This window comes from Canis lupus, chromosome 6, assembly GCF_011100685.1.
Source record: "Canis lupus familiaris isolate Mischka breed German Shepherd chromosome 6, alternate assembly UU_Cfam_GSD_1.0, whole genome shotgun sequence".
Classification (NCBI taxonomy): Eukaryota; Metazoa; Chordata; class Mammalia; order Carnivora; family Canidae; genus Canis; species Canis lupus.
In genome coordinates, this window is record NC_049227.1 from 6,872,431 (window position 1) to 6,884,864 (window position 12,434).

Genomic DNA, 12,434 nt, shown 5'->3' on the forward strand with positions numbered 1-12,434 from the left:
TACTGTACCGTATTTATATATAAAAAAAACCCCACGTATAAGTGGACTCCCCACAGCTCAAACGTGTTGTTCAAGGTCAAGTGGAGTTATACATTTTTCTGACTATTTGATTATCCTACTTGTTTCCCTGATTATCCTACTTGTTTCCCTGAATAGCCTGTGAGCTCCAGAGGGTGGGTGTGTTTCTGCCCTCTGCTGCATCCCCAGAGCCCCACAGAGCAGACGTGGTAACACATAATGTGTGAGGGTGAAGAACAGAAAATCTTCATCTTTGAAAATTTCAGTGCTCACACAATAAATGGATGCATCACATGTGTGTATAACTAAGAATGCAGTGTAAAAAGAGAAATCATTCATATTCACCCCCAAATGCTGGAAGGCCTACTGTATGTTTGGGAATGCATTAGAGACTGGGGACAACATGGTGGGCAAGATGAACTCACTTCAGACGACAGACAGTACAGAACATCTCAGCTGCATGCCTTCAGCACAGATTTCTGCTGTGCTATCCTCCCTCTTGGCCAGTCCACCCCTTTGTTCCTTTTTACTTTGGCAGGGTCACCCCTAGGCCCCAAACAAATTTCATCTGTCCAAAAAACCCTAACTCCCACCTCTCAATGCCCCTTTTTAATGGCATGTTAGTATCACTCTAGGGGGCTAATCTCATGATTCCTTACAATGCTCTGCTGGCCAGAGTGACCAGCCAGCCAAGTTGCCTTTCTAGAACTGGGGCCCAGCCACAGGATGCTGGGAAGACCCCTTAGGCTGAGTACCAAGAGCCTCTGGGGCATCTGGTCAAGGTCATGTACAGGTTGGGGAGGGCTGAGGGCTGGAGTACACCTGGAAGAGAAGAGACACCCTGCCTGGAGAGCACAGCTGGCCCGGGCCAGATCTGAGCCCTGGAAGACACTTCAGAACTCAAGGAAGTCCTCTGCCTGGCTTTCTGGATGCAACTTCACACTTGAGCCCTGGAACAATCTGTAAGAGAGCTGTGACCAGGGTGCTGGGGTGGCTCAGTTGGTTAAGCGTGTGACTTCAGCTCAGGTCATGATCTCAGTGTCCTGGGATCAAGCCCTGTATTCAGCTTCCCGCTCAGTGGGGAGTCTGCTTGTCCCTCTCCTTCTCCCCCTGCTTGTACTCCATCTCTCTCAAACAAATAAATAAAGTCTTAAAAAGAGAGCTGTGACCAAGGTCTGTCCACTCAATGGTGCTTCAGATGGAACAGGTTCACACTTGCATTCTGCTGCAGGGGGCAGAAAATCCCAGGTGTAGGCAACCATTTCCCATTTCTGTATTCATCCAAATCATCTTACCACTGGGCAGTCCTTCTCTTATTGGAGGAATCATTTGGGCAGTTCTCCTGCTTATCATCCCTGGGCCTTCCCCATCTCCCTCCCTTGGATGTCCCCTTGGGTTAATGCACCAGCAGCATGAGGTTGCAGATAATGAAAAGTCACCATACAACCAGCCCTACCCATTCATCAGCTCCTTCTGCAGGTCCTCTGGCAGACGGACTGGCTTGCTCTGAATCCCCTTGTAACTGGCAGCTTCAGTCCCTGAGCAGCAACCGTCTCATCCAATTTTAAGGTGACAGGTTACTTTTGCATCTTGAGGGTGGAGAAAGGCATATCCATAGCCTGAGATGCCAGACTTTATGCACAGACCTGGCTGTCAAGATCAGTTACAGTACCGATGATTTTGGCATGTTCTGTTTGATCATTCCCAAGGACAGGAGAGTGTATAGGGGATGGAGCATGACTACCTTGTGCAAACCCGTTTCTCTACAGCAGTTGTATTCCTCAGAAGTATTCCTGTCTTTAAGACCTACTCTAAGAGGTGCAGAGGTTAAGTGGGATTCAGTGGACCCCAGGATAGAAGTGTAGGCTTTTCACTGGGACCCCGACCCCAAAACCACTTTGGATGGTCAGTTAACACCACTACTCTCCATTGCCAGGTTGAAATATTTATTTGAAAAATTGAAAACACAGATGCAATGTATTATACAAAGAAAGGTCTTAATACCATAATAAAAGTATTGTTGGAAGGGAACAAAAGCCAGTGGCTACCTGCCCTGGGAAGGTAGGCACTCAGTGAAAGAATGAAATTCATTTATAGGAACTATTCTAATGGAAAATTGGGGGGAAAGGTTAAAAACAAGAAAAACAAACCCAACCTATCCCTGTGAACCTAAATGTGAGAGTTTGTTATAAGTTATCAGCAAGATTTATCTGAACCCCCTCGGTTTGTCCCTAGGAGTAGTAATCAGCTTCGTTTAGGGCCTTCAAACTGAGGTAGTTGAGGGTCACCTGAAAGACATGTCTGGAAATGATCTACTCTCAGAATCGGACCCAACGGCATCTAACCAATTATTTTCCGTTGCTTTGGCTCCTGGGGGTGAGAGGCTGTGCCACCACTGTGGGTTGTGATCGTGCATTTGGTCTGACCCTGGGAGACAAAGGGGACGTGAGCAGCAGAGAGCTGGCTCAGTTTGCTGTGGTGGAGGCTGGCAGGCCCATGGTGGTGGTGGTGGTCGTCTATGCTACAGACAGTGTGGTCTCTGGGGGACCGAGGATGGCAGAGACAGGGCAGAGCCGGTCGAGTTGAAAGGCCAATGCGAGGATCGAAGGCTTTCACTGGCAGGAAGGATTTCCAGAGACTGGCAAAGGTGGTAGAAGGTAGCAAGAACTTTACCGGTTTTAAAGACCCGGGTGAGTAGAACCGGGAGACCCCTCCGGACCAAGGAGCTGGCCACGAAGTGAGCATTTCCCAGGTAGCAGCTCAGAATCAGCTCCTCACCAGTGAGGGGCCGAAGCAAACCAACCTGCCTGAACAAACGACATGCACTGTGACCCCCATGGTACCTGGTAAACCCTGGTGTTGACTTGGCAGCTCAAACACTTCCAAGAAAGGATGCTCTGGACAATGTTTGGTTCTTCCAGCCACTGGATTAGGGACTCAGATTCAGGAAGGATCCTAGGGTTCCTGCTGTAAGCAGCAGAATCAGCCAACAATCTACACTTACAGTCTAATTTCAACTCCTGACTCAGATGTAAAATAACCCCACAAAGGTAGGTCTTTTCTATTTTGTTTCCTTATTATGTACACACATATCCTTATTCTAGAGATATTAGAGCAACCATAATTAAATCAGAGACACTGATTTTTGTTCGACTCAGTGTCGAAATCAGAGGCTATATTTTGACCTCTTTTCAGTCCTAAGCCATTATTTTGTTGTCCTGCCTTACTATGACCTATGTACCCTGGCCCATGGGACTTCAGCCACTAATGATGCTGGGAGACTACCTTAAGAGGCTGTGAGGTTCATTTTTAGCCTCAGTATGTGATTCCTGTTTTAATCAGGTATTTCGCACCAAGTAGAAACACATTCATTTTTAGAAAAGCCAAGATGGGACAATTTGATTTTGGCCAGAGGATGGGCTAGCTTCTAAGGCAAGCGATGACAGACGTAATCACACTACATCTGACAGATACTTCTCGTGCCAGATGGGATTAGCCTGTGTTCCCGTTTAACTGCTTTCCTCACTGTTTCATAACTCATGTGAAGTCCGCAAAGGTTTTTAAAAATGACCGTGGCTTCTTTTTAGAGGGAGTGTCATTCTGAGAATCCCAGTGTGGTCCGATATACTAGATTTTTTTCCACCCCTGGTAATTTGGAGCACAACAGTTTGGCTGAGACTCTGGAAGTGAGAACTAGTCTGCTGCGGAAATGGTAACCAATTCTGAGAACATATCGACTGGCTTAATTGGTGTTAACTGGGCCAGGGTGCCATACACCACTCCTTCTGAGCCTCAGATGGAAAAATGCTGAGCCCAAAGACGTGTTAAACATTAAGACTGCTCATCTTCTACTGCTGAGCCCTCTTTAGCCCAATGTGGAGATTGCGTGTCTGAGTCTTGGAATCTGAGCTAATGGGAGACTGTTTTTTGAGTGCCTTACCTAGAAAATGCACAGAGAAGGAGGGCAATGGTAGGGAGAGGGGGGCTGATTCACAGTGATCAAACAGGAGCCTTGCCACCTGTCATGTAGCAACACTTAGCAACATTCCTTTGGGACAGGTCCTGGAAGTACTTGTTGGCTTCTACCTAGGAGTTGCTACAGATAAGGAAGGAAGACACTGTTTGTCCAAGATCGGAAGGTCACTTAAATGCTGGGGTTCATCTGGAGGTGGACAAGGGGTGTCAGGCTGCCCGCCTCTAGGAAGCTATCAATGAGCCCTCTGTCCTCATCCGGTCCAGGCAGCCAGGGCCTGGAACGTGTGGCTGCAAGGGCTCAGAGCCAATGGTCCCCCTCTCTCAGTCTCCTGACTCAGAGGCTCTGAGGAACCTACTTGTCTCAGCGTCTAGGCTGGTTGTTTGGGAAGCATGTTGGCCGTGTGTCTGATTCTTTAAGACTTATGACCTGGGGCAGCAATGCGGCCCTGCCATCGGCACACCTCAAATCCTGATTGCTCAAAGCATCTTTCTGTAGGCCGCTGCCAAATGGAGGTTAGTGATAAATATTAAAGATACCAAACCAAGCACACAGTTCTTTCCTGCTGGGAGCAAGTTGGCCTGATCTTCTGGGTCTGTCACTTAGGTAGAACATGGAACTATCTTCTTCAGGTTCAAGAGGATGCCAAGGCGGACATTTGGAGAGAGGAATTGGAAAGCCCTCACACACTCCCTCTCAGGGCCCTGCCTGGGTCTGAAGGGAGGTGGCATGGAAAATTCATGCCAGTGGGAAGAAGTGTGGCTATTCTCACCAGCACACTCAAGCATGTGATAAGGTTTCTCAGCCTGGTCACAAGAAGTGCCCAAGTGCTCCTGAGACCTGGGCCGCATGCACCCCTCCTTTCCCGCTTTCTCTGCCCCTGTCACTTGTGAAGGTGGACAGAGGCCTCCGGCCGGGCTCTCACTTTGGGAAGGAAAGGCACTCGCTCTGCTTCTGCCTTTGGAGGGAAGTGTGGCCGAGAAGTGGTGCCTGCCCCTGGGGAGTGGCCTCGGCTGACCCCTACTCGCTCAGCAGGACACTCAGCATGGAGGCTGGCTTGGAGCACCAAGGTGAAGCCTGAGCAGCACCATTGCTGTTAACTGCTGTTTTAGGGGCCCCTGGTGGCTCAGAGCTCCAGGGGTACTCCCTTTGGGAGAGGTGGTTCTATGAGGGAACGCTGAAAGAAGAAAATCGAAAAAAAAACAAAAAACAAAAAACAAAAAAAACAAAACCCAACCAACCACCATAAGAAGCAGTAGGAATCCATGGAACTGCCAAGAGAGGGGAGAGCTGCCTTGGCGTGCTTGGCGAGGACGCTCGTGCTGCTCTGACGGCAAAGATTCAGGCCCTGCGTCCTGGTGTGCAGCCCACCAGCCCTCTGACGCTCACGAGTTGGTGCAGATGGTGAAACAGAAAAGGCTGAGGGGAAAACAGAGAAGAAAAGGTATGAGATGGCCCCTCACCAGGCTCTTGGAAACAGCAAGCCCCTCAGACAAGGTCACTGAGCATCTAGGGGTCAAGCAGCAGGCGGGACTGGGAGGGAGGTCCCCCTCTTCCATGGAAGGCCACTGGGGTCCCCGGCACTGGGGTCCCTGGCACAGTGGGAGTGGTGTGGCTGCTACCGGGGACCCTCCAGGGTTTGGGCTATGGCTGGAAAATAACACACACACAGACGGGCCACAAGATTTACACTCGGAGGTGTGGGGTGTCAGCATGGCTCTATTCTTTCTCGGTGACCACTTCATGCAGCGCAGGTGGAGAGGCTTCTGTTCCTGAAAAGCAACGATGATTTTTGTTTCCTAGCACTTCATGTATGCATGCATTTGTTTCCCCAACAAAAACAGCCACTGCGTTGGGCTCTCAAATACCTCATGCTCATAACCCTCTACCTTCCTGAGTTACACATCCAGGAGTGGCTGGTATGCGTCTGTGGTTGGCTCCCAGAGTTGATCAAGACCATGAGAGTCAGCAGTCCTGGTTGTGATGAAGTTGGCCGCTTTGGGCACATGGGAAAGCAGAAGACTCCAGGCAAGAAAGCCTCTCTGGGCTGGTGGGCCCAACATCCCCCACTCAACTCCATTTCTAGCCCCTGACCCCTTCTATAGCATGGCCATTGCTCCCCATTGCTGGCTCTAGTTAGTCAGGGGCTTGTGGTCCCCTTGCTGGCTCTTCACTGGCTGCCGTTCATTCATTCACTACTCTGCTGTCTGCGTGCCAGGCTCACTGGGAATGGTGGCTAGTGAGTGAGGAGCTCGCTGGTCAGCATTCAGATCTTGAGGGGTGACAACAAAAGCTTTCAATTCACCCCAATTTATGCCAGTTTTGGGCTTTAAGATTATCTACAATTGAAGAGAAAACACGCTCTAGGAGTGAAGAGGGGGGAAGTCGGTGACTTGAAGGGCACCTCGTTCTGTCATGTCTGAGGGGAAAGCCCTCCTCACACGCACCCTGCCCTCATGGTGTCCAAGCGGGGCCCTTAAAGAGGCCTACCTTCTTCCCAGCCCTCAGCAACACCAGCGAGCTCGTAGTGCTTTTTTCGAAGCTCTCCCAGTTTCTGACGTTCCTTCTGCAGGTCATTCTCCAGCTCTAGCACCCGGACCTGCAGGAGGAGCAGAAGGTTTTTGGAGCAGCCATCTGACAATGGTCTCACTTTGACTTAATCCATCTCCTCCTCTGCTGATTTCCTCCATCCTCTCCCATTTACCCATCTACCCTAGTGGCTCCTCTGTTTCCTCCCTGGGAGCCTCTACCGGAGGGGATGCTTTATAGCCCCAATGCCTGAATGGGAGGAGGGCTTATCTCATGCTCCTCTGAAATCTGTCTGAAAACAACTCTAACATCCTGCCTATTTGTGTGGTGTGTTCCAATCCAGTTCCCCTTCTGCTTCAATCCTGCTTTCCTGGAAATCCAGGCAAGAGCCAGCTCAGCTGTTTCTGGTATCTCTGAGGGGCTGGTTCAACTTAGGGTTTTTATCATACAGGCAAAAGCACAATCTTACCAAGGAAAGGCTGGTACCTGGCTATCCCTACTGCTCATTCATTCTAGTTATTTCTGTACTAATTCAAGAAATGTTTGCTGAGGGATGCCTGGGTGGCTCAGTAGTTGAGTGTCTGCCTTCAGCTTGGGGTATGATCCCAGGTTCCTGCGATTGAGTCCCACATCAGGGACTTCCCCACAGGGATCCTGCTTCTCCCTCAGCCTAAGTCTCTGCCTCTCATGAATAAATAAATAAAATCTTAAAAAAAAGAAATGTTTGCTGAGCACCCATCATGAACCTGGGGCTTTGCTGCAGGTGCTGGAGACACAGTGGTGCACAAGGCCCCTGCTTACCCTGCAGGGTGAACACACAAACTCATGAACAAGAACAGATCAGACCGTAATGAAGATGACACAGGGTCATATGATGAAGGCCAAGGGTGATCAGCAAAGGCTACTCAGGCAGGCAGGAACTTGGGGTATCAGAAGAACAGAAAGGAGCCTTGTGTGGTTGACGCATGAGCGAGGGAGAGGGACACGAGAGGAGGATGGAGAAACAGGCCAGGATCATTTCACCCAGGGCCCTGAGCTGGGGCAGGAGTTTGGATATTTTAAGTGTGAAAGGGAAGTGAGTGGAAGATTTTAAGCAGAGATGTGATATGCTGTCATTTATGCTTTTCAAAATACGTAGAACCTGAACAAACTGTAAAGAGGGCAAGAGTGGAAGCAACTAGATGCAGTTAGGTGGTTCCTTTTTTTTTTTTTTTCCAATTTTTTTATTGTAGAAAATGTAAAATGTACCGAAAGATGGAGACAATCTGGTGAATCCCATCGTGTGCCTTTCACAGAGTTCCAACAACTATCAACCTAAGGCTGGATCTGTTCCAGCAATGCTCTTTGCAATTCTCTGCTCCAACTGCCCTGCCACCCTGGCCCTGCCACAGAACTACTTGGAAACAAATACTCACATGTGTTGCAGTTAAGCTGCTTTTGCAGTAGTTTAGGAGTTAAACAACCGTGGCTTAGGCTATGTTAGGGAGATGGAAAAGGGGGAAGGTTCAAGCTTGGAGTGTCAGAATTGACAGGACCTGCTAGGGGACTGGATGTAGAAGAGAAAATGGAAGGAGGACCCAAGGACAACTCCTAGGTCTTAGCACCCAGGTGTGGGTCGGGGGGTTCCAGTTACGGAGGTGGAAAAAACAAGGAGAGGGACAGATCTGGATGGGAAGGAAACCAAGGGCCCTGGTTTGGATCCATTTCGCAGGAGATGTATTTGGTATCAAGTGGAGAGATCAAGTAGGCAGTTGGACAAGCACATAGCTCAAGGAGAAGATGGAGGCTGGGGAGAAGAATTTGGTACTTATCAGCATATAGATGGAATCTGTAGTCAGGAGGAACTGGATGAGACCAGTAAGCAAGACAACGTAGATGACAAGGACTCGAGCCTGACTTCGGGTCTTTCAGTATTTGGCCACGTGATTTTTCCTAAAGATATGAGTGACCCATCTAGGGATTTTAACAGTCTCAATCTGGACTTTACCCCAAGACTGGGACCAGTAACTCTAGAACAAGGATGTCAAGATTTTTCCAGGATCCCACTGAGTCCTAGTTCTCCTCTACATGCCACAACTTTACTAAATAGCTAGGAGAAATGGCATTGTCCTCGATGGGTCCTCAGTGAATCGATTTTTCTTTTTTAAACCAAGGTCATGCACAAATAATTCATATCAGAGTTTTAAAAAATTGCCAAAAAACTGGGGTACCTGGGTGGCTCAGTCAGTTAAGCATCAGACTTGTGATTTCAGCTCAGGTCATGATCTCAGGGTCTTGGGATCGAGTCCTGGCATCAGGCTCCCCACTGAGCAGGGAGTCTGCTTCTCCCTCTCCCTCTGCTCCTTCCCCTGTCATGCTTTCTCTTTCTCTCTCAAATAAATAAAATTTAAAAAAATCCTGAAAAACCAAAACCAAAACCAAAAAACAAAACACCACCCAGAAACAGACTTATAAATACAGCAAACTGGTGGATGCTAGAGGGGAAATGGGTGGAGGAATGGGTGAAATAAGTGAAGGGGATTAAGAGGTATAGGCTTCTGGTTATAAGGTAAGTAAGTCAGGGGGATGAAAAGTACTGCACAGGGAATATAGTCAACAATACTGTCATGATGTTGCATGGTGACAGATGGTGACTATACTTATCATGGTGAGCACCAAGTAATATACAGAATTGTCAAATCACTACGTGTGTACCTGAAAGTAACGTAACGTTGTTTGTCAACTACACTTAAAAAACAAAAACAAAAACAAAAACAAAAACAGGGATCCCTGGGTGGCGCAGCGGTTTGGCGCCTGCCTTTGGCCCAGGGCGCGATCCTGGAGACCCGGGATCGAATCCCACGTCGGACTCCCGGTGCATGGAGCCTGCTTCTCCCTCTGCCTGTGTCTCTGCCTCTCTCTTTCTCTCTGTGTGACTATCATAAAAAAAAAGAAAAAAAAAAAACCCGTCTATCATTAAGATATTTAATGCTAGTTGATGTCGGCTAGGAGACCCATGGTGGTCACGGTGAGGGGGAAACCAGTCCCGAGACTAGTGAGCAAGAGTTAAGATTCTATTTTTAACCTATCTGTCTCCACCTGTCTCCACTCCAGTGTCCCTTCCAGCATCATTTACGTTCATTCCTGGGCTATTGGGTCCATCTCTGTTTGTTTCTTCCCCAAGTCTTTCCCCTACATGCTTCTCTCGATGGGGATAATATTTGGGGTCAGTATCCCTGGCAACAGACAGAGCAGACTGAGAAGTGGGGATCCTACCTGGGAATCCATCTCTTGGCGTTTGATCTGGGTCAGTGTCATGCTGGAGAAATCCATATTATCTGGAAGAGTGGAGGGAAGGTCTTGTCAGGTGACACTCCTGGCTGACTCTCACCTGAGAGGCAGCTGATGCCAGCGCTCTGCTGAAACGCTTGGTTTGCTAGCTTCTAAAATGCGTGTGAACGTCACTGACGGAGAGATGGGGAGGAAGTGCCAACCCCCCATACCCCCACCACCTGCCAGAGACAACCAGGCCTGGAGAGTCATGTCTTTGAATCCAGAGAAATCACTAAATGGAAAATCTACCTTAAGGCCTGTTGCCATGGTGACACAAATAGCATGCTTTCGTGGTGTCCCAGTTTATGAGAAAGTAAGTAGGCATGTAGAAAAGATGACAACAGGGAATGTGGACACAGAGTTGTGGGAAACTGGGATCGTGAGGAAGAATAGCTGAATGGGATGGAAAAGAAAAGCATTGCTTCTGGGAGGCTACCTGTCTCCTCAATCTGTGATTTGCCCGAAATGGTGGAGGCCACAACTGTGGCGGTGGCCTGGTTCACCCCCCGGGAGGCCTGCTGCAGCTGGGCCAGGTTTGGGCTGTCCTTATCAGCTTTTACCTGCCAGGACCAAGCAGAGTTAGGGTCATACAGTGGCAAGAATTGAATCAAATAGTTGGTCCGATGGCTCTTGACAAACATACAGGATCCGCTGTGGTCACTAGTCGACTTCTTAAAGATTGCTGCCTATAGAGGGCACCTGGATAGCTCAGTCGGGTGAGTGTCCACTCTTGATTTTGGCTCAGGTTCTGATCTCAGGATTAAGATCGAGCCTGGTGTTGGGTTCCATGTTCAGTGAGGAGTCTGCTCTGGAGATTCTCTCCTCTCCCTCTGCCCATTCCCTGCTTGTGTGCATGCTCGTGCTCTCTCATTCTCTCAAATAAACAAATCTTTTTAAAAAAATTGCTGCCTACAGGGTCAACTCCCAACATATCTCTAACATCAAAAATGACTCCTGGCTTATTTGTTTGGTAGCCTCAGATTCTAGCTCTACCCTTTCTTGTGATAACTGTTCCAGTTGTAGAAACAAATCTTGAGATAGTAATAAACAAGGATGATAAGAAGGCTCCCTGGGGTACTATAAAACTCACAGTTTTTGGTAACAAGCTTTGTATTACAATTAGTCAGGGCAATAGTTCAAATATGGAGATTCTTAAAAAAAAAAAAAATATGGAGATTCTTAAGAAGCAGCAGCCATTGGCTATGGAACCTTGGAGCCAAGCCAGGGAACCAGCTCACTGCATTGACATATTCCTTATTTGAGTGTTCCTTGAATGCCCTGAGAGTTCATCAGAGATCAGCATGGCTGGAATCCTTAAAGGCCACTTTTCACAAAAGCAATGAGAGCTAAGAGTCCGTGTGGCCAGCCGGGCAGAAGAGCTCCTTGCTGACAGATGACAGGCTCTCAGAAGAGGGTAGTATAGGACCCTGGATAAAGGGTCCTATAGGATATAGGATCTGTTCTTGGGGCAGGCTCCACAGTCCAAGTATTCTCCAACCTAGCCGGACCTTACAGTGCTCTAGGGAGTCCTGCTCAGGTCCTACCTTAGATGCAGCCACAAGCTGGGCTGTGCTAGCAGCAATTTCATGCGAACACACCATTAGTTCCTCAAATTTCCCTCTGCCTTGCACCACCAGATCAGCTGCATCCCTGGTTGTCAGGAAGAGACAAGATAAATTATGTCATGGACAGCTGCAACCCCTGATGAGCCCACCTCCAGACCGCACCCATCACCCTGGCTATTTAGAAAGCACAGCCTGCCTACCTGTGAGGCCCAAGGAGACCCAGGTTCCCTTTTAAACTTTGAGTTAACTTCCCTATCAACAGTTTGTTTCTAAGGGGCAGACTTTTTTCCCCTCAGCTGTTCTCTGAGATGGATCCATGGAATTGGAGGAGTGACAGACACTTACACCATGATAGTGGCTCCCCAGCCAACGGCTTTGGAGGCTGAGATGAGTCCTTCTGTCCATCGAGAATTCTTGGCATAAAACTCTTTAGGTGATGCTGTGCCCTGAGGAAGTGAAAATAATGACTAGCTTTTATTGGGTGCCAGGTGCTTTTATGTCTATTACTCTCATACCTCACACTAACCCCAGGACCTAAGCATTATCACCCCATTTTACAGATGAGAGAATGAAGATTCAGAAAAGCAAAAATCCTTTTCCCAAATTCATGCAGGGAATAGTGGAAGTAAATCCTAGGCTGTTCTGACTCCAAAACTTACATAGCATTTTTATTATATCACATTTCCAAGTTGTAGACAAGAATATATACATATTCACGTGCACATATGAACAACATGATCTGAGAGAAGTCTAACTGCTCGCTCCAATTTTTTTTTTATTTTTTTTTATTTATGATAGTCACACAGAGAGAAAGAGAGAGGCAGAGACATAGGCAGAGGGAGAAGCAGGCTCCATGCACCGGGAGCCCGACGTGGGATTCGATCCCGGGTCTCCAGGATCGCGCCCTGGGCCAAAGGCAGGCGCCAAACCACTGTGCCACCCAGGGATCCCAACTCGCTCCAATTTTGAAAGAGGAGAGTACACAGTGAATAACTGAAACAAATGATTTCTCCTCGGAATTTTAAAATGAGTTCATG

At 48.3% G+C, this 12,434-nt stretch overlaps 1 protein-coding gene across 1 annotated transcript in view; it reads right to left on the bottom strand.

Moving 5' to 3' along the window:
• Positions 1 to 1,943: 1,943 nt before the first annotated feature.
• HIP1 (huntingtin interacting protein 1) overlaps positions 1,944 to 12,434 on the bottom strand; it is a 158,182-nt gene continuing 147,691 nt past the window's right edge. The window contains 7 exon segments of the mRNA XM_038539146.1: positions 1,944 to 5,410; positions 5,682 to 5,763; positions 6,482 to 6,590; positions 9,776 to 9,837; positions 10,269 to 10,392; positions 11,377 to 11,482; positions 11,743 to 11,843. Of these exon segments, the coding sequence (XP_038395074.1) occupies positions 5,711 to 5,763; positions 6,482 to 6,590; positions 9,776 to 9,837; positions 10,269 to 10,392; positions 11,377 to 11,482; positions 11,743 to 11,843 (555 nt within the window). The 3' untranslated portion in view covers positions 1,944 to 5,410; positions 5,682 to 5,710.